Below are 22,667 nucleotides of genomic sequence, written 5' to 3'. Positions count from 1 at the left end.
CTTTTGAAAAATACATGGATTGCTTCTATAAGATATGTCGGAATGTCTCTTTGTAATCTTGCCTGGCTTTACTATATACAATGTAGCTATTTGATTTTTATAATGGTCATTTGAGTTTTAGAAAACTAAATACATGAAATGAATTTATTTTTGTAGTTTCTGGAGATTGTGCAGGTCTAGTATCGACTCTAACTGCGGATTTTAACAGTTATAAGACCGTCACTACTGACGGTTATCCATCAAATTATGCTAAGTAAGTGGTACCTTAAAAGCTTGCCAAGTACTTACTATGGTACCATATAATCCCCCCTTTTTGTGGGAAAAAATATGGTTGATTATATAGGAGATTCCGGAGGTGTGAACTGTATTACACGTACAGTACCAAAATGGTATATAAAATTGAGAATGGAAATGGGAATGTGTCAAAGAGACAACAACCGATACCTGTTCGCCAAATATTATTGACCTGCTTATAACATGCATTGATGTTGACCCTGATCTGCACACATCTTTGCTTTTGTTTACCAATAAGGTTAGTCGCTACTCTGTTTCAAAATTTAAAAAGCTTTTCATAAGAAATTAATAACTTGATATTATATAAACAAATATAGGCCCGTTTCCTTGTTGTTTTTTTTTATAGATATTATAACCTATTTTGTGGAAAAAGATTCTCTCTTGATTTTTCATTCATTTAACATTCACACTTATTTTTTTCAAAAAGATATGAAGAAATAACAATAAGATTTAATAAGACTTTTAAAGTGGCCTTTTAAACTAAATATAATAAAATCATTAAAAGAAAGCAGGGCTTGACGGGGAAAAAAGTAATGGCACTTCTGAGACAAAACCAGAGGATGCTGAATATCTGACGAAAAAAATCAAAAACAAGAGCAGCAGTCCTTATGTCTATCTTTCTTTACCTAATGGTGTTGATTTCCGCTTTGGATTACCTACTTTTTAAAGTACTTGACTTGTTAAAAACTGCAGTTTTTTATACCACTTCAAATGTTTCTAGTTCTCTCACGTGTGAATGGAAGATCGACTCGGGATCAGCATCGGATAAAGTTGCAATGACTTACCTCGCCTTTAATTTAGAAACAAGCTACGATAAATTGACAGTTTATGATGGTAAGTTATATAGATATAAGAAGATGTGGTACCAATGAGACCAAGTCACAATTTGTTAAAGGAAACCATTATAGGTCCAATTACGGTCTTCAACATGGAATTATATGTCTTCATTATTACATACATGTATGTTTCATCATAATACGTTATTTTGATTGACTAATAGCAATCTTACGTCATTCTGAAATTAACCTTCATTTCAAAATGAAATTTACGAAATTTAACATTCATGATGACACGAGCTCTCACAATAACGTGCATAAAAAACAGTCATGTAAATAAAAGAAAATCTTGATATAAATCCTATTTTCATCATCCTAACAAAAAAGTGTAATTATAAGAATTAAATGCTTCTTTTAGTAATTTTATAGGATTGTAAAAGCGTTAACCGTAAGCATGATACGAGATCTTTTATGATTTACGTAATGGCCGACAAAGTTATATACAAGTGTAACACGTTTAGTTTTCAAGCTTATTTTGACTTTTTTTCAAGTGAATAGTTCTACCTAATTAAAACCGTAATGTGAACTTTAATTGAACTTCTTAGCTAGAGATGAGTTACGCATGAAGTAGGCGTCTTCAGCTAGTAAAAGGAACAGAATGTCAACATTGAAAGTGAAACAAGGGTACCCCACTTCCCTGACTGGTTCGATCTACAAATTAAAACATATTCTTATACTGGAAAAAAACGATTATCAACATATTGTTTAAACCTGTAATGTGAAAAACACCTATAATTGTAGAAAAATCAACTTGCACGAGTTCGCTATCTATTTATATCTATGTTTATGTTTACAAAGGGTTATATAAACGACGACCGGTCATCTGGATGGTTAATTAGATGTCGTCTAGACTGAAATACACACGAAACACAGATTTTGAGTTTATGCATCGTAAATTGTTTATTTTAGACTTTTTTTATTCCAATATATGTTCTAATATGTTACAAGTCGAATATGAGAATTTGAGTAAAATCGGTGAACATGAAATTGACAGCTGGTGTCCATTGAAATCCATATTGTCATAAGCATTATCATTATTATTTCCTTACTGATGTCTTTTTATAATCATTAATTTAGTATGTACCTTGCTTTTTTTTTTTTGCCGATCAGTGGTTTAGTACAGTACTGAGTCTCATTTTCGAATATATTTTAGGAGAGAGTGCGTCGTCAAATATGGGTACTAACATAGATACCGGAAGTTACGATGATAGATTTTACATATCGAGTGGACAATACCTGTTTTTGAGGTTTACGTCGGACTCTTCAGTCATGTGGTCAGGATTTAAAATACAGTATATCGCTATATCAGGTAAGAAAAATGTTGTTAAGTCTTTTCATACATACAATATGTTTAAACCACTCGACGAATGCTTTTCATTCATTGGTTTTGATTTTAGGTTTGATTTGAACTTTTTTTTCATCTTGATAACTTGTATGAGTGTTAAGAAGCGGTTTATCAAAACAGAGAATAATAGGCGACCGATTCTCAGCAATCGGAACAAACAAAAGAAAATAAAAACAGGGAGAAAATAAAGAATAGAGAATAATGGGGTGGTAAAATATTAAAAATAAAGAAAAAATACCTACTTGTATACAAAAAATAGTATGTCAAAAACTATAAAACCATTAAATTATTCAGCCGAACAGACAACTAGCTAAAATTGTTTATTCATTTCTAAGTAGCAAGACTTCCTGATTCTATTGGTCCGTGTTGTGATGACGTCATATTCAAATTGTGCATCACTCACTTAATTTGTTTAGTTATGTTAGTATGCTTTTTATCTTCTTTTTCAGACAGCATTATAAAACCCAACTGTGGCGAAACCATAACACTAGATGAAACATCAGTAAATATTGAAAAACAGTATGCTTTAAATACCTTTAATCAGCCAATAAGCACTTCGTTGTAAGTTATGTGTTCAATTTTTATTTTGGGCACTCAATCTTTTATGCACAAGCAATCAATTGTACATGTTGTAATGGAAACGTTGTGTACATCTTTCTTTTAGCGCTTCTCATTCGTTCCTACTCCATAGTGTAGCTTAAGAGCAAGCCGCCATTTTGAATTCCTGAAAATTGACAAGATTTTGACAATACATTTTCAGTAAGCATTGGTATATTATATATAAAATTTGATGCTCAAAATCAAGTGTAAACTGTTAAACTTGTCATTGAATTAAAATAGATATAAATATCAGTAGACTACATATATAAAAAAGAAGATGTGGTTTGATTGCCAATGAGACAACTGTCCACAAGAGACCAAAATGACACAGACATAAAACATACATGTTTTATATTTGAAAAACATAGACTGAAGCCATTGTTTACAGTCAGGACGGTTTGTCCTTTGATTATATTTAAAACAAAAGTTCAGATCTAACATTTTAACATAGTTCAAGGATACAGGAACATATTCACATTTCGCAATAATGAAAAAAGGCTATCATAGCATTCTTACAATAAAAAAGAGGAGATTTTTATTTATGAAAATAATATTCGAATACATTATGTACAGTTATAATTCTTCTTTCTTTTTAGTTACACAACCTGCAAATGGACAATCAGCTCCAATGCAAATGCCCAGTTCTCAATAAATATTGTATATGCAGACTTTGATGATTTCTCAACCTACACTTGTGATCAGACAACGGAATACGGTTTATCAATTTGGGAAGGTATGAGTAAAATCACGAAGAAGTACTGAACCCCTGGGAAAATTCAAATAGGAAATTCCCTAATCAAATGGTAAAATCAAAAGCACAAACACACCAAACGAATGGATAACAACTGTCATATTCCGGACTTGGTACAGGCACTTTATTATGTAGAAATTAGGGGATTAACCTGAGTGTATAAGTAGTTTTCTTTCACCATGACGAAGAATAATTGTTCTAAAATAGGCTTAACCGCCAACAATAAACCACGGAATAAATGATTCTAGTGTTTAAATCAGATAAAAAAAGTTGTATTGTCAAGTTAAAGATAAGTTTGTAATATTGCTATTTCTATTATAGGGTAATAAACATTGAATATGCATAAAATAATCAAAACGAGTTTATTATAATAAGTTCATATACCTTGGTGTTGAAAGTTGGTGTATACATAACCTGTTAAACATTTACAAGCCTAATTTTCTATATACATGTAACTATACAAGATCATTCGAATATTTTTGCTAATGATAAAATCTTCTGTCTTCCAAAATGGCCGTCACTGCGGAATTCATTTTTCTTTTTGGATGAAACCTCAAGGATTTCTTAAGTTAACACTTCAGAAAGCGGTTTATAAAGTATTGTTGTAATGTCTATCAATTCACATATTTTTTTTTTAGGTTCGACAATAACTTATCAACTATGTGGATTTTTACCTGATACTCTTGTTTCTGTTTATGCATCTGGTGCACTTACAAACAAAGTAAAATTTAAGGCTCCAATTATCAACAGCATTGACAGAGGGTTCATATTGACACTGAAATACCTTGGAACAAGTAAGCTATTTTGTATGCCCAATTTATTGTCATTATGTTTTCTGGTCTGTGCATCCGTTCGTCCGTTTGTTCGTTCGTCTGTCCCGCTTCAGGTTAAAGTTTTTGGTTGAGGTAGTTTTTAATGAAGTTGAAGTAACAATTTGACAATTTAGTAGTGTCAACCTTGTGATTATGACCCGTGTATATAGCATATTAATCCTGAATACACCGTTTGGTGGTGCGCCTGTCAGATGCGGAACGTACAGATAAGGTAATAGGTAACAGGTGATTATACTATTGGTATCGGTATCGGACTCGACCCGGAACTTTCTAATAATTGGCAATATTAATTACGTGGAAAACAAAAGGGCCTGGAGTGGTGTAATTTTTAATTTACACCTTTGTACTATATTAGTTGTATATAAAGTTGAATTCTTTGATTCGTCGTTTTTACGTGATGACGGCTGACAAATTGGACCTCGTAATTTTAGTATTATAGATGTGACTATCCCTAAACGAATCAAATTTGTTAAAATATACGAATTAATAATATGATATTATATATCTGGAGGCCAATGGCTCTATGTAACATAGCATATTAACATTACATTGGTGAAGCTAATCTAAATAACATATTGACCTGCGGGCTGATTTTTATACTTATAGTGACTTTCGTACTCTGATTTTTATTGACTTGCACGCATGTGTTAATGACATAATGACTTGTGCGTTGACTTTGATCAGATATTGACTTGCCCTCTGATTCATTAACAGATTGACCTGCCCGCCGATTATATAAAGTTTAATTAGACTTAAAGTGATACCCACTTACATGTATTAAGTCACCCACTAATTCTTTTAATATCCAATGATATCTCTCTGTTTTAGGTGCAATTGCCAGTAGTGCTATTCCTACATTGGCCGGATCGTCTAGTTCGTGTGGTTCCGAGACCAATCCAACACGTCTCACAGCCGACAATGTTACAGTGCAGTATGTCACATCGCCAGGTTATCCAGGCCAGTACGCCAAGTAGGTTTACAGAATAGAGAAAAGGGGACGAAAAGTGCAGAAAAAAGGGCTAGAAAATTAAGGACACATATATATAGGCCTAAAATTAAGAAAATGAAGCAATCGGGTGGTAAAATATAAAGAAGTGAGAAAAAGTACCCATGTATACACGTAAGGGTCCACAATAGAACGTAACTAGGTCTATTGATGTCAGTTACACATACCAGTCTTTAATATATCATAATATTGATATCTTCTATAATTGCCCTAAACACTTCTGGATTTACATTCACTGGGAACGCTTAAAACCAAACTGTTAAGCCAAAGATGTATAAATATTTCAATACGTGACGAGGTATATGACGAGGTATATGACAAAACATTATCAAAAAATGTACTTCTACCTTTGAGAGCTTTATACTTAAAATTCTTACGGAATTGTTTTATTTAATCATTATTTACAGAGAATTAAACAGTTTTTTTTTATTTATAAATCATTCGAAATCGAAGCGTTGAACTCGAGATGCGGTATGAATGCTAGTGAGGCAATCATTCACAAAACCAACATAACACCAACATAAAAAAACTTAATGTCACTGTACGACATCCAGTATAAAGGGTAACATACCGTATACTAAGCTATGAAAACCCGTGCTAACAAACTGTGAAATCAATAAAAGGAAAAAGATACTTTCTATCTATAATATCTCTAACATAAAAAAAAAAACATGTATGCCAGACAGCAACCAAAGACAACAACGTACAACAATCTCCTTGTTTGGCGCAGGTAGCCTATATACATAATGTAGAGGCATTAAACCGTTTTCTAGTTCTCAATTTTTAACCGGAACAATATATACTTAAAATCATTCAAAATGATTTGACTTGTTAGGTTGGAACTCAACACAAATAAATCGAAAAAATGACAAAAAGCGACAATTTAACGTAACAATCTTAGAGTTCTCTAAGTTACTGAAAACTAATTCTAGTAACTAGTTGAAAGTCCAATTTCAACATGTACTAGTAAAAAGACAATAGTTTGAGAGATACTTTTGTTTTTCAGTAATCTTGAATGTTGGTGGATTATCACTGCTCCATCAGAAGGAGTACAAATATTTCCATACCAGATAAACACTGATGGTACTGATACCTTAACAATATATGATGGTGAGAACGATGCATTTTTGTTTTTATCTTACCTCCTATAATATTTTAATTAAGAATAATATTGAAAGAAAGCAACCATGTGGAGACCGTCTGAATTTGATATCGTGGTTTAGTTTTTGGTACACGATAAGCAGTGTTTTACGTCCCTTTTAAGAAGCCACCCGGTGTTGATGCAAAACCTAAAACGTTTCATTTGGATAATAGGAGTCGATAATAAATGCAGAACACACATTGTCAATCAGTGGAAACCCACACTCTAATATGGAGCTGAGACTTGAAAAACAAAATCAAAGTTACATGCTTGAAAAACAATAAGCCTTCATTAACAAATGTCTTGGATGCATCAAATGGCCTGAGCAGATATTAAACCAAAACCCGTGGGAAAATACAAACGAATCCCCATTTGATGAAGAGTTCAAAAAAGAGAAAGTAGAGACTGATAGGGCTCACACTGACGACGCAAAATTACTGCATTACAAGGCAAGTCTTACAGTGGACCCCACTCGCTTTATGGAAAGCGTGGTAGATGCAAAATTAGATACACCTGAAGACAAAACGTTTCAGTTAAGATGGAGAAAGAAGGATACAAATGGCATGATCTTGGTAGACTTAAACAAATACATAACAAGGTGAATGAACATCTTTAGTGGCCTTAACTCCACCAAGGGGCAACATGATTAAGCAAGGACTAGGTTGTAAGATTGGACATTCGAAGATGGCACTTCTGTCTTTGATTTTTTTCAATGTTGTCAGTAATTCTGCAATACCATCATTATAAAACAAAATAGGTGATATTGTTAGAAAGACTGAAAACTGAATAACAAATATGAAAATGACTAAATGTCATTGAGCAGCATTCGCCAAGAGTAGTTTGAATACTTATTTAGCAGACATTATTTGAAACCCTTATACTCAGATATTTACTACTGGTTATGCTACAATGAGGTTATCATCCTACCTTTAATCCTTGTTATACCATATTCAATGTATTTTGGTTGACTATTGGCTTATTCGGCAAGAGAAAAAGGATGAACAAAAGTAAGAGATTAAAATGTATATTATGTTAGAAAGCACGTCATTTGTGTTCATAGCTATTTGTTAATTTTTTTTACGTTTTATTAAATTTAGTTCTCGATGGTTTACTAGCTGTAATAATACCTGATAAGAATTACTTCCCAAGTGTTTAAATAACTCTCTATTTTGTGTCGAATGACCAGTTCCATGTCATTTAAAAAAATATATATATTTTCTTATTTTTTTTAATATAGGACCCAACTCAGGTTACGTTTCTCTAGCGTCGTATTCAGGGACTTATAGTTCATTGTCTTCATCTGTGCTGTCTACCGGAAGTAGCATCACAATCAAATTCGAAACTGACGGATCAACAACAGATACTGGATTTTCAATTGGTTATTTGGAAAATGCAACAGGTGAGATAGATTCTTTTTTATAGCTTGAAATATCCAGGTTTTTTTCTGATGGAAATCGTAGAAAATTGACAATAAACATAAGTACGGGTAATCTTAAATTGCCCTTGTATTTAATGACCTGTTTAAGAAACAGTCGCAGCACAGTTCACATTAAAAGAAAAAGGATATGCAAATCTGATATGTTGTTCTCAGTCTGGTAAACGTTTTTTTAATCTTCAGGTAAACAGCCAGACATTTTGTTTCTGTAAACCCCACTCCAGGAGTATATGCTATAAACCTGGAGTTAGAGTGCAACACAATTATAATGCAAAACATTTTGTTCCTTATACACACTGACAGATATATATTCATAGCATATGCGCAGTTTTTTATCCTATAAAAACAAGTTAAGAGAGGTTCTTAAGGACGATTCTTTAATCGCGTGTATTTTTTGCACAAAACTTCGAACAGAAACATTGAAGATAAATTAATTTAAATATGGAAGTTATCTAACTTGCATTTTCATGCGACAGCAATTTTGGATTATTCGTTCTAATTAATAACCAACCAACCGGGTCATATACGTAGTAAATCTATTTTCGCAGTCCATGCACATTGTACTTGATCGAAAGAAAAAGGCGTAAAACTTGTAAAAGTTGAAATCAATCTTAAAATAAACTGTCAGAAAATTATCGAGAATAAGAAAAAAATACTTTATTTGTATTTTAACGGTAATTTCTAATTCTTCAATATTTCGATATGATATTTACTGTCCGACGTATGCTCTCACTATTTATTCCTTATTCAATCAGCACATCAAATTATAACTTTTATCCAGTTAGATATTGCAGTCAATTTAGGTCAATTCCGGTTCATTGTTTCTAAAACATTTTTTGTTTGACAATATTATTGCCATGTAAGTAAAGGATATTTTTAAAGTCAACAGACAGAAATATGCCAGTATGTTGGAATAAAATCGCCCTCCTCGCCATGGAACATATGTAAAATATAAAAACAACACGTTATATATTTTATGCTTCCAAAGTGCTTTTCTGGGTTATCTTCACTAGAAACGTCCAAAGTCGAATATTTAAAAGCCAACAATGTATGTGAATTTTCTCACGAAAGCATGCTTGCTTTTCTAAAAATAAATTATGTTGACTTGTTTGTATGTAGTATAAACTTCTACCACATGTCTTCTTTTATCAATGTCCAGAGTATTATGTCTTTTCATTCAACAGTTATTCCAACTTGTGTACCAACTGGTTATGTATATTTAACTGCTACAAGTAATGAACAGAGCTTACAGTCACATGTAGGTTATGGATCGTCTTCTTACTCGAAGTAAGTTATACCAGTATTCAGTGTTATCTTTATTTAATTTTGGATTTGACGCGTGTTCTGATTGGTTGAAAGTGTTAGCCTATCAGCTCATATACATAGTTCTGTTATATGACCGTGACGTCATAACATTGAAAATGGAAATGGGCAATGTGCCTTAGAGACAACAACCCGACCATAGAAAAAAACAACATATTTCATGATTTATTCCTGCTTCGTTGGAGTGGAATTTATAATAGAAATATACAGAATGACTATGCGCGTTATTCTGTGTTCACCACAGTTTTTATGTTATTTCTTCGTAGACAGAAAAGTATGGTACGATGCAATTTGTAAATTAAGACGTAAATAAAATTTGAAAGATTTAGGATCAAACTGACCTTATCAAATTAAAATTGATTTACTAGTGCTTATAACGTAACCGCTACATTTGATATACACTGCGATATTGGTTTTCCCAAAATGCCAGATTGTGAGACGCTTCAACGAATTCAAATAAGAGAAAAAGAAAGAAAAAATATAAATGGGACAATACAAAAAATAACAAAAAGTTAATTGGAGAATGTTCAGCAACATCATGACCGAAAAGTAATAAATAGTAAAAAAAAACTAAGAGTTAATCAACAAAGACAAATTTATCGATAGACATAGGTATTCAGAGCAGTCAGGAAGTAATGCCCCATAAGGGGATCAGATGTAAAAACTCATCAAAGATACCAGGGCCTTTTGTGATTTTACGTCAATAGGTACTCGGAGTACATACCGTGTGATCGAACCAACAAATCCAGCATTTTAATTGGTCGAATTTTAAGTCTGAGAATTAACTGATAATTGTACACCATATTTTGAATGACCGCGCCATATCTAAGACTAATTTGCTAGGAGAGAAAAAGACGACACGTAGTATTCTATAAAATCGTGAATGAAATAATTATGTCAACGTTTAGTTATGTTAGGTGTTTGGAAAACACCAGTGGTCAGCATTGTTGGTTTGTTGTTGGGTTTTTTTTTGTTGCATTTTAGTGTTTTGTTGTTTTGCTGTTTTACTTTTCTAGTTGATAGGTTTTCCTCGATTGTTTGTTTGTAAACCCGATTCGGTTTTTTTTCAATCGATTTATGACTTTAGAACAGCGATATACTATTGTTGATTTTATGTATCGAATGATAACTTTCTTTACAATTATGCATAGTCAAACGACACATGTTTTAATTATTTTATATCATTATAGTGACTTAGATTCCTATTGGCTGATTGATACAGGGTCAACTCCAAACACTATTAACATCAAGTTCACTTCGTTTAATATAGAAAGCGCCACTTCATGCCAATATGATTATTTCAAAGTATATGCAGGTAAGTCATAAAAGATGTTAGGTTACAAATTATTGAAACGTTTTAGTCTTTTGACCATGATTCTTCATTTAATCAGAATTATTTACCATTAAAAACACACAGGGTAGCAGTGCGCAAACGTCAGCTATATGACGTATAATTTATCTCACTGGAAATGATAGCACGAACCAAATTCATTTCAACCAACAATTTCTGTTGATGTTTTGAGGTGTTAATATTGACTTTAAAATTCAAAATTATTCCTAAGAATCTGAGCGAAATGAAAGTAAGTGATGATCTCGTTTGTAGCACAGTGCGCTACTGCTATTCGTGTAAAATGTGTCTAGTAAAGATAGTCACCTTTCATTTTGTATAAATTGTCAAAAACAGTTTTGAATGCTATCATAACCTTCTGCATATTTTTACTAGGTGCATGTGAGGATGAAGATAATAAAATACAATTATATTGTGGAGAAATGACAAACCTGTATTTTAGCAGTACAAAAGGAAGATACATTTTAATTCATTTCCATACAGATTATTCTGTGACTCATACTGGATGGGAACTAGAATATTACACGTCAGGTAATACACTTTTATGTATGATAACATTATGATTAGTTATAAATGACATTAAGTAAATATACTAATATGTAATCAAAACATGTGAGTTACCTTAACACACATTTAAAATTAAAAAAAAATGAGTTGAAAATAAGCGTATTGTTGTGGTTTTGTTTAAGTCTACATTGGCTAGAGGTAAAAAGGGGGTGAGAACTCATAATTATGTTTACCCCCTCCCCAATGTTTGAGCCTGTCCAAACCAGAAGCATTTGGCCTTTGTTAGTCTTATATGGGTTTTTTCAAATTTTAGTTCATTTAAATTTTTGGAGTTTAGTATGACGTCCATTTTTACTAAACTAGAACACATTTTTTTAGCGGCCAGCTGAGACCACCCTCCTGGTGCTGGACTTCCTTGCTATTTTGAGGACCCATCGGTGGCCTTCGGTTGTTATCTACTCTTTGGTCGAGTTTTTGTCTATTTCCCCATTTCAATTCACAATTTTATCATCATATTAATGTCTATTTTTATATTAAATTTAAATTCCAATCATCATGGCAATTAAAACGTTTATGCATTTTTTTATGGACAAAACTACCAAACAAATAATCAGTGTTTGTGTATTTTCAGATGTTCAGACGGAAGAAGATTCATCAGAGAGCAGCAATAATTGGAGAATTGGTCTAGGTGTTGGTATTTTTATTGTACTCTTTATTTTCTTCTGTGTCTGTTGTCAACTGAAATCCCGTTCTAGACAAAGGAGGACTATTCCAACAACTACAAACTTTCAGCAGCATCCTCCTGAAAGGAAAACATTTCCAAGTCAGATTGTCATAAAGGCACGGCAACCAAAAATCAAACCAGAATATATAATGGACACATGGAAGGGTCAACAAAAAAGAAACCGTCTTCAAAAAGCCCTTGGTAGAAATCAGTTGAAAGAAATAGACAATGTATCTAACGGATCCGATTCAGAATTGACATCAAAATCTGAATTTACCAATTCAAATCATTCCAAAAATCTTCCTCCATTAATTCACCATATGAAGCAAAGAAGTCCACCTCCAGATTACAAGGAATTCGAAGAAGAACAAAAGGAGGGTGGTGTAGTTACGCCAATAAATACGGATCCGAATCAGGAAGAAACATATAAAAGTGACCCGTCTCTACTACAGTTTGATCCAAATAATGTCCCACCTCCTTTTGAATATACCATGCCACCACAGCTAATGTCATGATGACTTCGTTTCTATAAGTGTTACTATTAAAACCTTCTAGTACTCAAAGGTGAAATTTAGAAAGAAAAAAAACAGGGTCAAAACGCAAACAATACGTTATCATGTTTAATATAGATACAAACATTTAATCAGAGGATATCGTTTGAGGACAATATGACAGAAGTCTTTAAACATTGTTAAATGAGATAAATGGTGCACACAATATCATGCTTTTATTTTGGTACTGATAATCAAACAACCTTCACCTTGTCTTTGTAATTTACATATGTGAATATATTGTTTTTATCTTTGATAATCATATTCAATTTAATAGTCACAAAGTTGGGGAAAAGTTGTTGGGTATTAAAATGTCGAACGGGGTCACCTTGGTATTTGGTTGGGTTTGTCTTGCTACGTCTTTAGTGTTTCATGCTGTGTTTTACAATGTGTTATTAGTCTAGTGTTTGTATTTTGATCGTTTTTCATGTTTAGTCCTTGTTAGTTTGTTTTAGTGCGTTTTAATATCCCTTTGGTATATTTGGCCTCTTTTCTAAATTAAAAAGGCTCACAAGTCGAGAGTCGAAATATTGTGGTTTCAAATTCTTCGACACATGAACATTTACCAATGTGTTTTGTTTTTTAAGAACTCTGTTGGGCATATACATGAACTTCGTCATTTAGTTATATATCATTCAATTTTAACTGATTCGTTTTGAATGCGTGTCCGTAAGTAAGTTGAATCAAGAAAAGCACTTCAAAACTTTAAATTGGATAGTATAATTTACTAGAACGGGTTTGATCCCGCTTCTGGTCAAACAAAGGCTCTAAAGCCCTGTGACAAATTTGACCTGAACCATTTAAGCTCTTCTATGTATCCTTTTTTGTATTTTTGTAACTTTTCATATATTAGAAGGGTTGTTAAGTGTCAGGAAAATCGCCAGATATTCTGTTGTCTTAATGATCTTTGTTGCAGAAATCTGCGTTATTGACAGACTTATGATTTATTTTCTGTTTAATGTTTGAAATCCTTGTCTCTCTTTATATTAATTGATGATAAACAAAGGCCCCTTTGCACGACGGGTGCCACACGTGGGCAGGATCTTCTTACCTTAATTTTCCAGACAACCTGAAATCACCCCTAGTTTTTTAGTAGGGTTCGTGTTGCTAAGTCTTTAGTTTCTATCTTTTGTCTTCTGTACTATTGTTTGTCATTTTCTTTTTTAGCCATGGCGTTATTAATTCATTTTCAATCTATGAGTTTGTATGTCCCTCTGGTATCTTTCTTCGCTCTTTTATGATCTTCTCTCTATTTTGTCAAATAAATCCTGGTGGAAAGTAAAATTAAAAAAATAAAGAACTCCGAGAAAAATTAATATTAAAAACACAAACACGTGAAAGTAATGGAAAGTATCTACCATAGTCTTCACTTGATACATGCATTTTCTTATGTAAAAAATTGTAGATTTAACCTAGTTTTATGGCTGACTAAAATCTAGCTTTACTGAATTAGGGCTTGAAAAGACATTGTGTAAAATCTCTGTATATTGTTCAAAGTGTTCATATCCCGCTATGCGTTTTGCACAATTTTATGTTTATGTCATTATCTGCTTTACGTCCGTTATCAAAGTAAAATGGTCTGTTGTATGTATAACATTATTGGCATAAACAGAACAAATCGCATAATAGGACACAAATTAAAGAATCCCAATTGATGAAATATTTAATACTGGAGTTCACATCAAACAAATAAATATGATTAAAGTTTAAAATCATGAAGAAAAAATGAAGTATTTAGTATCTTAAGTTTATTATACATTAGCTCTGGTACAGTCCGCTTATCGACGACAATCTCCAAAACGCACTATTTTCATCCTGATCTGCGTATAATCTTATAGATCGTTTAAATGCTTGTCTTGCTGATGGTAAATCACCTACTAACTGATAAGCTATTCCTATGATGTTGTATGATATAGCTTCCTGATAGGAACATGCTATAAAATATTTTTCTCCTATAGTCAATTGTAAATCTTGGAGAGAAATAAGGCATTTTCTAGAATTGTTTAGATGATAATGACATAGAAATAGAAGAATATGCGCAAATACTACTGGCGCTATTATACACGTAGTAGTTTTTACTACCTTTCTTAATTCTTCCGGTATCAACAAAGAATTTGCAAGAAACACCACTTGGTCTAATAGCAGATATTTAAACACAATAACCACAGGCATCTGCCGAAACAAGTACGAACTGAATAAATCATAATGAATATGCGACAAATTCATGAACGGGTAAAGTTTTTCAGATGAACATTTTAGTAGAGAATACTGAAGAAGTTCAATGGCTTTTATATGCTGTTCGGTATAATAGAAGAAAGAAGCTAACTTCAGCCATCCAGTTACAGCATTATGGCGAATGTTTCGTAGCAAAGAACTTATACAGGTATTGTATTGTGTATATGTAGATTTATTACCAATACTATCCTTACATCCTTGTAATGTGTCATGTAAGCAACACGTCTTTGAAATATAGTACAAGTAAAAGTGTTTTATTTTGGAACTCTTTGTAGATAATATTATATGTATAACTGATTCCATCAAAAACTTACAAGACGATGATTGAATATCCGCAAAAATCATTTTTGAAAATAATAATTGTTTAAGACTATTAACATATAAAGAAACTGGTTCCCTTTTAATGTGAAATGCTAATTTATTGAAGTTTGGGATTTGTTTTGAAAATGCTATACAATGCCAACCATAACTATTCAAAACACTTAGCTTATTTAAGAGAATTTTCTGTGCGTTTCCTTTTATCTTATTCTCAAATAAGTTGTTGTCAGGAATAAAGTAATGGGGACATACTACATATTCAACACAGTATATTAGTCTCCTAAAACATCTCATAAAATTTTTAATTAAGTTTTCAGGTCTCCATATTGCTACTGAAACTTCCTCCGAAATCCAAAAAAGAATTGTTTTTAAAAAATATGAGCAAAGTAAATCTTTGCAATCTATGTCAATATCTATTACATCTTTCAGAAGAATTTTCAATAGGGCATAGCAAAGTAATTGTGCATGTGTAAATGTAAAGACTAGAAGTTTTTCTCCAACGGAAAACGATATTCGCCATTCTAAATCTTCTTTAATAGATCCTTTAACACCTATTGGTACAAAGAGAACGCCATGTCTTAGAATAGATTGTTTAACATCGTACCCTGGCCATGCGTTCTGTGATCGTGTCATCCATTTTTTTGCTTGTGTTATCCACAACTTACTATGTAAGCAATATGCAATATCATATTCTCCATTTGTGTCTGACATACAAGGACCGTGAATGAGTGGAGTACGCATGTGTAATATGCGTCCTTTTAATCTCATGCTTGAAAAGTACAGATAACCTTCATTCATTTCGCATAATTTAAAGACGCTAGGATCATTGCATTGCACTACACGTAAATGGGTGAAGCCTGGATGTGTGTCTTCTGTCGCCATTGTAAAATACGTTTTAGCAGGATTAAAACGAGTATATGTGCTTTCACAAACCTCAGCACATTTGCTCACATACATAATATCTATATCACTTCCTTTAATCTCCAGTCCCTCACCAAAACTGCCACTGGTTATTTTTGTTAAATCGTCTTGACTCGATAAATTATCTCTAATAGAGTTCATCATTCTGACAGTTTTTACATGCCCTTCTGTTCCAACAATTTTCTGACACATATATTGATATAGATATGTTGATACATCATGTGTAGCTTGTTCTGAAATGAAACTTAATCAGTTGATATGTATTATAGAACTAACACTTGCATCATTTGTTTGGTTTCAACTTATACGTTTGATTTCGCTTTGGTATATATCTTAACTTTCGACTCCCGTCATATAGCAAAATTACAGCCGGCCGATCAGAGGTAATAAATGTAATAAAAATTGCAAGTATATTTACTGCGAGACTAGTACTGTTAAGCTAATTTTAGGCTGAAACGGTCATTTTGATCTTAAAATCATCTGAAAAGTCTAAACAATAAATTATTAAGTAATTATCAGTCTTTCCATCAATAATCAGATTCATCAACTACAGTTCTTACAATTCGATTGCAGTCAATTTCGTATTTTCAAGTAACTTTTCACAGAGTTCAGTATGTGGTTGATCTGCACAGTTTAATCACCACTTCCTGTTTTTAATTTACGACTGTAGATATTGTCGGCTTTGAGCTTTGAACGTGAATCAACAAAAGCGGAGTGGGTGCTTGTAATTTGTTACATGTTGATTTTATTTTATTAGATGCGTAACACGAAGATAGATTAATAGGCAAAACATATATCGAAAAGAAAGAGAATTGCCTTGAAAATAAGATAAAATAAAGAAAGAAATGGAGGACCCTAATTAATGCAATTCCATTTATCAAAATGATAAATGATACGCTATAAGGAGCAAGGTAAATTGAGAACATGCACGTCAATAACTTCTACTCAGAGCATAACTTGTATTGTTCCTGTTCGATAGGACGCAAGTGTATATATAATGTTGTTTTTTAAAGGATAGTAATGCATATTATATGACTGTCGTTTTAGCCATTTTCCTTATAATAGTTTTCAAAGGTACTAGGATTATAATTTAATACGCCAGACGCGCGTTTTCGTCTACATAAAACTCACCATTGACGCTGAAATCAAAATAGTTATATAGCGAAATAGTACAAAGTTGAAGAGCATTGAGGACCCAAAAATTCCAAAATGTTGTGCCAAAGTACAACCATATATGACTTTTAAATGTTTAATTCCGAGACTGCCTTTTGAAAATAATTTTATGAGGAAATATTGATTAAAACCAATAATTTTTTTGCTTTGTTCTCTTTGAATTGTCGGGAGTGACACATTTAATGTTGCTCCATATCTCGAACATTCAAAACAACTGACGATTTAACTAGCAGAAAGTCTGCTAAAATATTATGCAGTGATAAAATGTATGGCGTAAAATAAAATATACGAGTGTATTTACCTAAGTTTTTAAAATTTATGTATTCGTCAAGTCGTTGATAAGTTCGAATATTTAATTTTTCATGTTTTTTTTTCTCCCTTTTTGAATTCACATTTAAGTTCAGTACTTTTTCTAAAACTTTTTGTATACTTTGAATTTAATGGAGAATTGTATCCTCGATTCATTTTTGATCATTTTTGCATTTAAACGTTCATTTTTTTTTCGTTTGCATTGGGTTTTTTTCATTGTATTTTCATGCATTTAAGGATATTAAACAACCATAATATGTAATAACCATTAGTGGAATGTTCATAATAATGATATCTGCCGGGGCAAATATCTACTGATACAAAACATGGGAGATAAACGACAACTCGAACAATAACAAGCAGTCGAACTCGACCTGTCAGTCCTTCTGTTATTTTGAAGCTAAGTGAAAAAACTTCAGAAATGTGTTTTTGAAGAATATGTGTATCATCACACTGTCACGAAACCTATGTTCTCGTCACGTTCTCGTCGGATGGGATCTCCTCACTCTGGCCTGCTCTCCTTTTGTTACAACCAAGCTTTTTGGTATGTTTAAATAAAACAAAATTACACTTACATTTAATCAGCCGGTATTACAAGTATATGTCCATCAACTATCCGTAATTTACACTAAAACTATTAGTTCAAAATTGTACTCAAAGTTGTTTCAATAAGCGTTGTTGATAAACGAATACATATATATAATTAGTTGTGCGTAAATAAAGTATTTTTAGAAAGCATGATACAATGACTTTTGAAAATCAGTAGCAGCTATATTAGTATTGTTTTACCTGCCATTTAATTGTCCACGGGGATGTTCATTGCAGTTGAACTTAGCTTTTAGTGAATGATGATATCAAACTATCAAATATTTACCTTTGACTGTTATCTCTACTTCCTGATATTGTTTACTTCCTGATAGTGTTTACTTCATGTGTTTTTACATTAAAATCGTTTTTATCTATAAGAACTTTGTCATCGAATTCTTTAGATATAAGTATCAGTGGTAAATGTTCTTCTTTATAATGTTTCCTTCTGACGTATGTATAAAAGAGGGACAAAAGAACAGAGGGACAGTCAAACTCACATGACACAACATAGAAAACTTAAGAATAAGCAACACGAATCCCACAAAAACTTTGGTGATATCAGGTGCTCCGGAAGGGTAAGCAGATCCTGCTCCACATGTGGTACCCGTCGTGTTGCTTATCTGATAATGTTTTCTTGTCTATTGTTTGCTTAATATATTGGTTTGTTTATCAAATGTCATATTTTCTTTGTACTTGTTTTGCTTTCAAACTTTTTCCATCTAGGTGTCGCTGGTAAGTCTTGTGTGGACGTGGCGCGGGTCTGGCGTATTAAATTTTAACCAAATACCTGTTTGCTATTAATCGTTTGTTTCTCTTTCCTATATTTTCTCCCATTTATTTGTATTGTAGTCCCGTCATGTAATGTTGTCATTTTAATGTTGTAATTAACATTGCCATTAAAGCAGGAGGTTTGACATGCCACAAAACCTGGTTCAAGCCACCATTTTTATTTTAAAATGCCCTGTACCAAGTCAAGGAAATGGCCATTGTTATGTTATAGTTTGTTTCTGTATGTGTTACATTTTGATGTTGTGTTTCTGTTGTGTCGCAGTTCTCTTAAATTTGATGCGCTTCCTTCAGTTTTAGTTTGTATCTCGCATTTTTTTTTCTCTATCGTTTTATGAAGTTCGAACAGCGTTATACTACTGTTGCCTTTATTTATAAATATAAGCTTTCGAAACGCTTTGCGAAATTTACTTTCATACGGAACGTTCAATATTAAATATATAAAAGCCATGTGTGAAAACAACTTAAATAGTTGAAGAGGTATATCCCCATAAGGACTTCAAGATACAAGCCAAATACCTTTAGGAAATTTTTTTACAGGCCTTCACATGATTAGTGGGGTTTTTTTTCACTAACGGGGTATTTTGATTTTATGTTGTTGTTTTTTTTTCTCCCATCAATGATCTGTTACAGAGCTTGATGTGTATATTTTGTAATTTTGTATGAGTCTGTTATATACAAAATTTAGTCCTGGTATCTATGATGAGTTTATTTATAATATTCAGTTCAATAGTGGACGCGTTAAGATAAGATTGGGTTCTGATAATTATTAAGTTACAAACATATAACAGAAAATCTAGATAGGAATCCGTCATTTCTTCATTCCTAAATTCTTTATGTCATTTTTGTTTATTCTTTTATATTATTGCCCATTGGTCTTTATTCTTAACATAACTACATCTCATTATTATTTATTTCTTATTTGTGATTTTTTTTATATTATTGAGACCCATTCGACAGGGAGGAACATTGAGCGAATTTGCTGATGTTGGGTGTCTCCTGTGTTGAGAGACAATACTAGTGTTCTGGCGATAAGGGTCAAACGATTATGTCCTCGGTGATGTTTTAAAGGGTTGGAACGGGCAACTACTATGTAAAGAGTGGTAGGGAATGTCATCTGGAAAGTGTCACCTTTTTTTTACATGCATCTTGTGTATCATACGGTTGATTAATAAAGATCATATATAAGTAAAGATTCCCAATTATCGTGGTTATAAATATCCAAATGTCGGTTTAAGATAAGACAAAAACTACACAATGTAAAAAAACGAAAGTAACCACCGCATTATATTAAGTTATTGGAACATTACATGCAATGGTAGCAACATTCTATGCAGTTATCACTGCACTTTAAACTATAAGTTGTGTCGGCAAAGCTTAGTTTAAAGATTCCATTGAAATGAACTACCAATTTGAAATTCTAACTAGAAAATTAACGCTCTGATTAATATATGCAAGAATAAATTACTAGCAATTTTCATAAAGAGCAACCGACGAAAACCGCTTAATAAAAGATTCCTGACTTGATATAGGCACATACCTAACATACTCGCGAGCTCTCAAAACTCACCATTCGGGAAAGCGAAGGGACTGACGATAATTGTATCAATTTTCGGTCGTCATCTGTGACAGTTGGTATTAACATGCAGTATTCTGTGATTTTTTATTGATTTTCAACCACTATGATACATTTAATAACATGAGTAACATTTTGCTAAGTAAAAACTTTGTACGTTAGAACTCATATTTACCAAAGTTAGATCATCTTAACCTTGACTTTGATCCTTTGCCTCTATGATAGTCAGTGTATCCAAGTCATAAATTGAATAACAAAGAACTTAGACTGACCAAACTTAACGCAATCAAACCTGTTTTAAGAGACCCCTTAAGGGTAGAGCCAAAACGTCTCTTAAGACAGGTGGTCTTTTAATACAGGTTAAATGCATATGAAATGTACTACAGGGGGATCTAAAATTGGTGGTCTTTAAACACAGGTTTTTGCTTTATACAGGTGGTCTCTTAAACAGGTTTGGCTGTATATGGATGTATCATTTGATGAGGGTGTATCTTGTTTACGGGAAAATGTGTAAAAATCCCATTTATCTTTTTTAGATATAATCCAATTTCAGCAGTATTGCGACAGTGTTTTGTTGTGGCGATAGAATTATAATAACGATAAGGATAGTTTGAAGAGAGGACATATGCCATGACGTCGCGCAAAATACTGGTGATAATAACGTAACGTCGGAAATATAGCAAAAAGCCGTCTTATTTTCTTGTTTTTTACGTAACGTTTTTCTAATGTGATTTCTAATGTGTAAGCATTGATTCATTCAGGTTTTTTTTCATGGGAATATTTTTTTTCAGTAAAGATATTCATGTATATTTTATTTAACGAAAAATGTATATATATATATATATATATATATATACAACTCGTCTAAACATTATGTTTAGACGAGTTGTATATACATTATGTATACATTATGTACACAGCCATGTATCACCATCATTGATGGCGATCCGATGGATACATCTGTTGTAGGGTTGTCACTGACTCAGACGTACTTATATATATATTTTATATTTTTTAATTATAAGCAGAGCCACGTTGAATCATTTCATTTGAATCGGAAAGGTCTACTAAAATATTTTATGAGTGGCTAAACAACAGTGCATGATGTTTTATAATTTAATTCTTATTTCAATCCAAATTGTCCAATACAGAAAGAATGTCTAGATGGGTGTCCTCTGAAATAGTTATACGATAAGAGGCATCTACATCAGCAAGTATGTATAGCAGAGATTTCGTCGGTACCAAAGCAGTCTTTGTCTTTAAAAGTTTATATTTTAACGGATCATTGTCACTGATTTTGTCATAATAATGACCCCGGAAAACCTCGAATCCAGGGGGATATGTAGCACCCCAGCTGTCACTCTCTGCTGAATTCAATACGTGTGAACCTTTGGAAATTTTCATTAAATAATAGTCAAATTATCATCGTCGGTTTTGACAGCCACAACAGAGTTTATGGATACCAAATCTGATATGTCTTCTGAAAGAATGTCAGTGTCTTATGCTACTTCTTCTTCGTTAGAAGTTTGTGTTATTTCGCGTGGCTTAATAGTTTTCTTTACCCCGGTATTTTCTACATTTAAACAGTTAAGATAATTCCCCAAAATGCATTGATCGCACGTGTAACAAGAGAGATCGGAAACAATGATTTCATTACATGTACTAGTAAAAACATGATGTATTTGTCTATTTTGCTGGATCGGCTTAAATATTTTGGAATTGTGTCTATCAATTGAGTCCACATATCGAAATACCCTTCTTTTAAATAATGCACTTCTTGGCTTTTTAAGGCTACTTTCGCAGAACGTAAATAAATCCTTCGCATTCTGAATCACTGTATTGCCACGTAGAACAGATATGTCCGCCTGTCTTTTTATAAATCCCCCCGCGGCATCTTGAGGCCCTTTTGCATGGCTTGTTTCAAAGAAATTTCTATGGAATGTTTTATATCCGAAATCAGGGATGGCAGTAGATAAACTTCCTAAACAGTGCCGCGATTTATATTGGCTAGAACAACCGTCTGTGAATTCATGCATATGATCAACTGTGTATGATATTGAATCTAAA

The 22,667-nt window shown here is 32.6% G+C and overlaps 1 protein-coding gene across 1 annotated transcript; it reads left to right on the top strand.

The window, feature by feature from the left end:
• The first annotated feature begins 161 nt into the window (after positions 1-161).
• On the top strand, positions 162-12,862 carry LOC143042290 (bone morphogenetic protein 1-like). The gene is made up of 13 exons (XM_076214554.1): positions 162-253; positions 1,016-1,128; positions 2,284-2,439; positions 2,925-3,036; positions 3,672-3,808; positions 4,465-4,620; positions 5,488-5,629; positions 6,672-6,775; positions 8,044-8,205; positions 9,426-9,528; positions 10,755-10,879; positions 11,288-11,443; positions 12,051-12,862. The coding sequence occupies exons 2-13, from the start codon at positions 1,071-1,073 to the stop codon at positions 12,656-12,658; spliced, it is 2,019 nt and encodes a 672-aa protein (XP_076070669.1). The 5' UTR covers positions 162-253; positions 1,016-1,070; the 3' UTR covers positions 12,659-12,862.
• Positions 12,863-22,667: the final 9,805 nt, after the last annotated feature.

The sequence above is a fragment of the Mytilus galloprovincialis genome, chromosome 8, assembly GCF_965363235.1.
Source record: "Mytilus galloprovincialis chromosome 8, xbMytGall1.hap1.1, whole genome shotgun sequence".
Lineage (NCBI taxonomy): Eukaryota > Metazoa > Mollusca > Bivalvia > Mytilida > Mytilidae > Mytilus > Mytilus galloprovincialis.
This window is presented reverse-complemented; position numbering and strand designations above follow the sequence as displayed.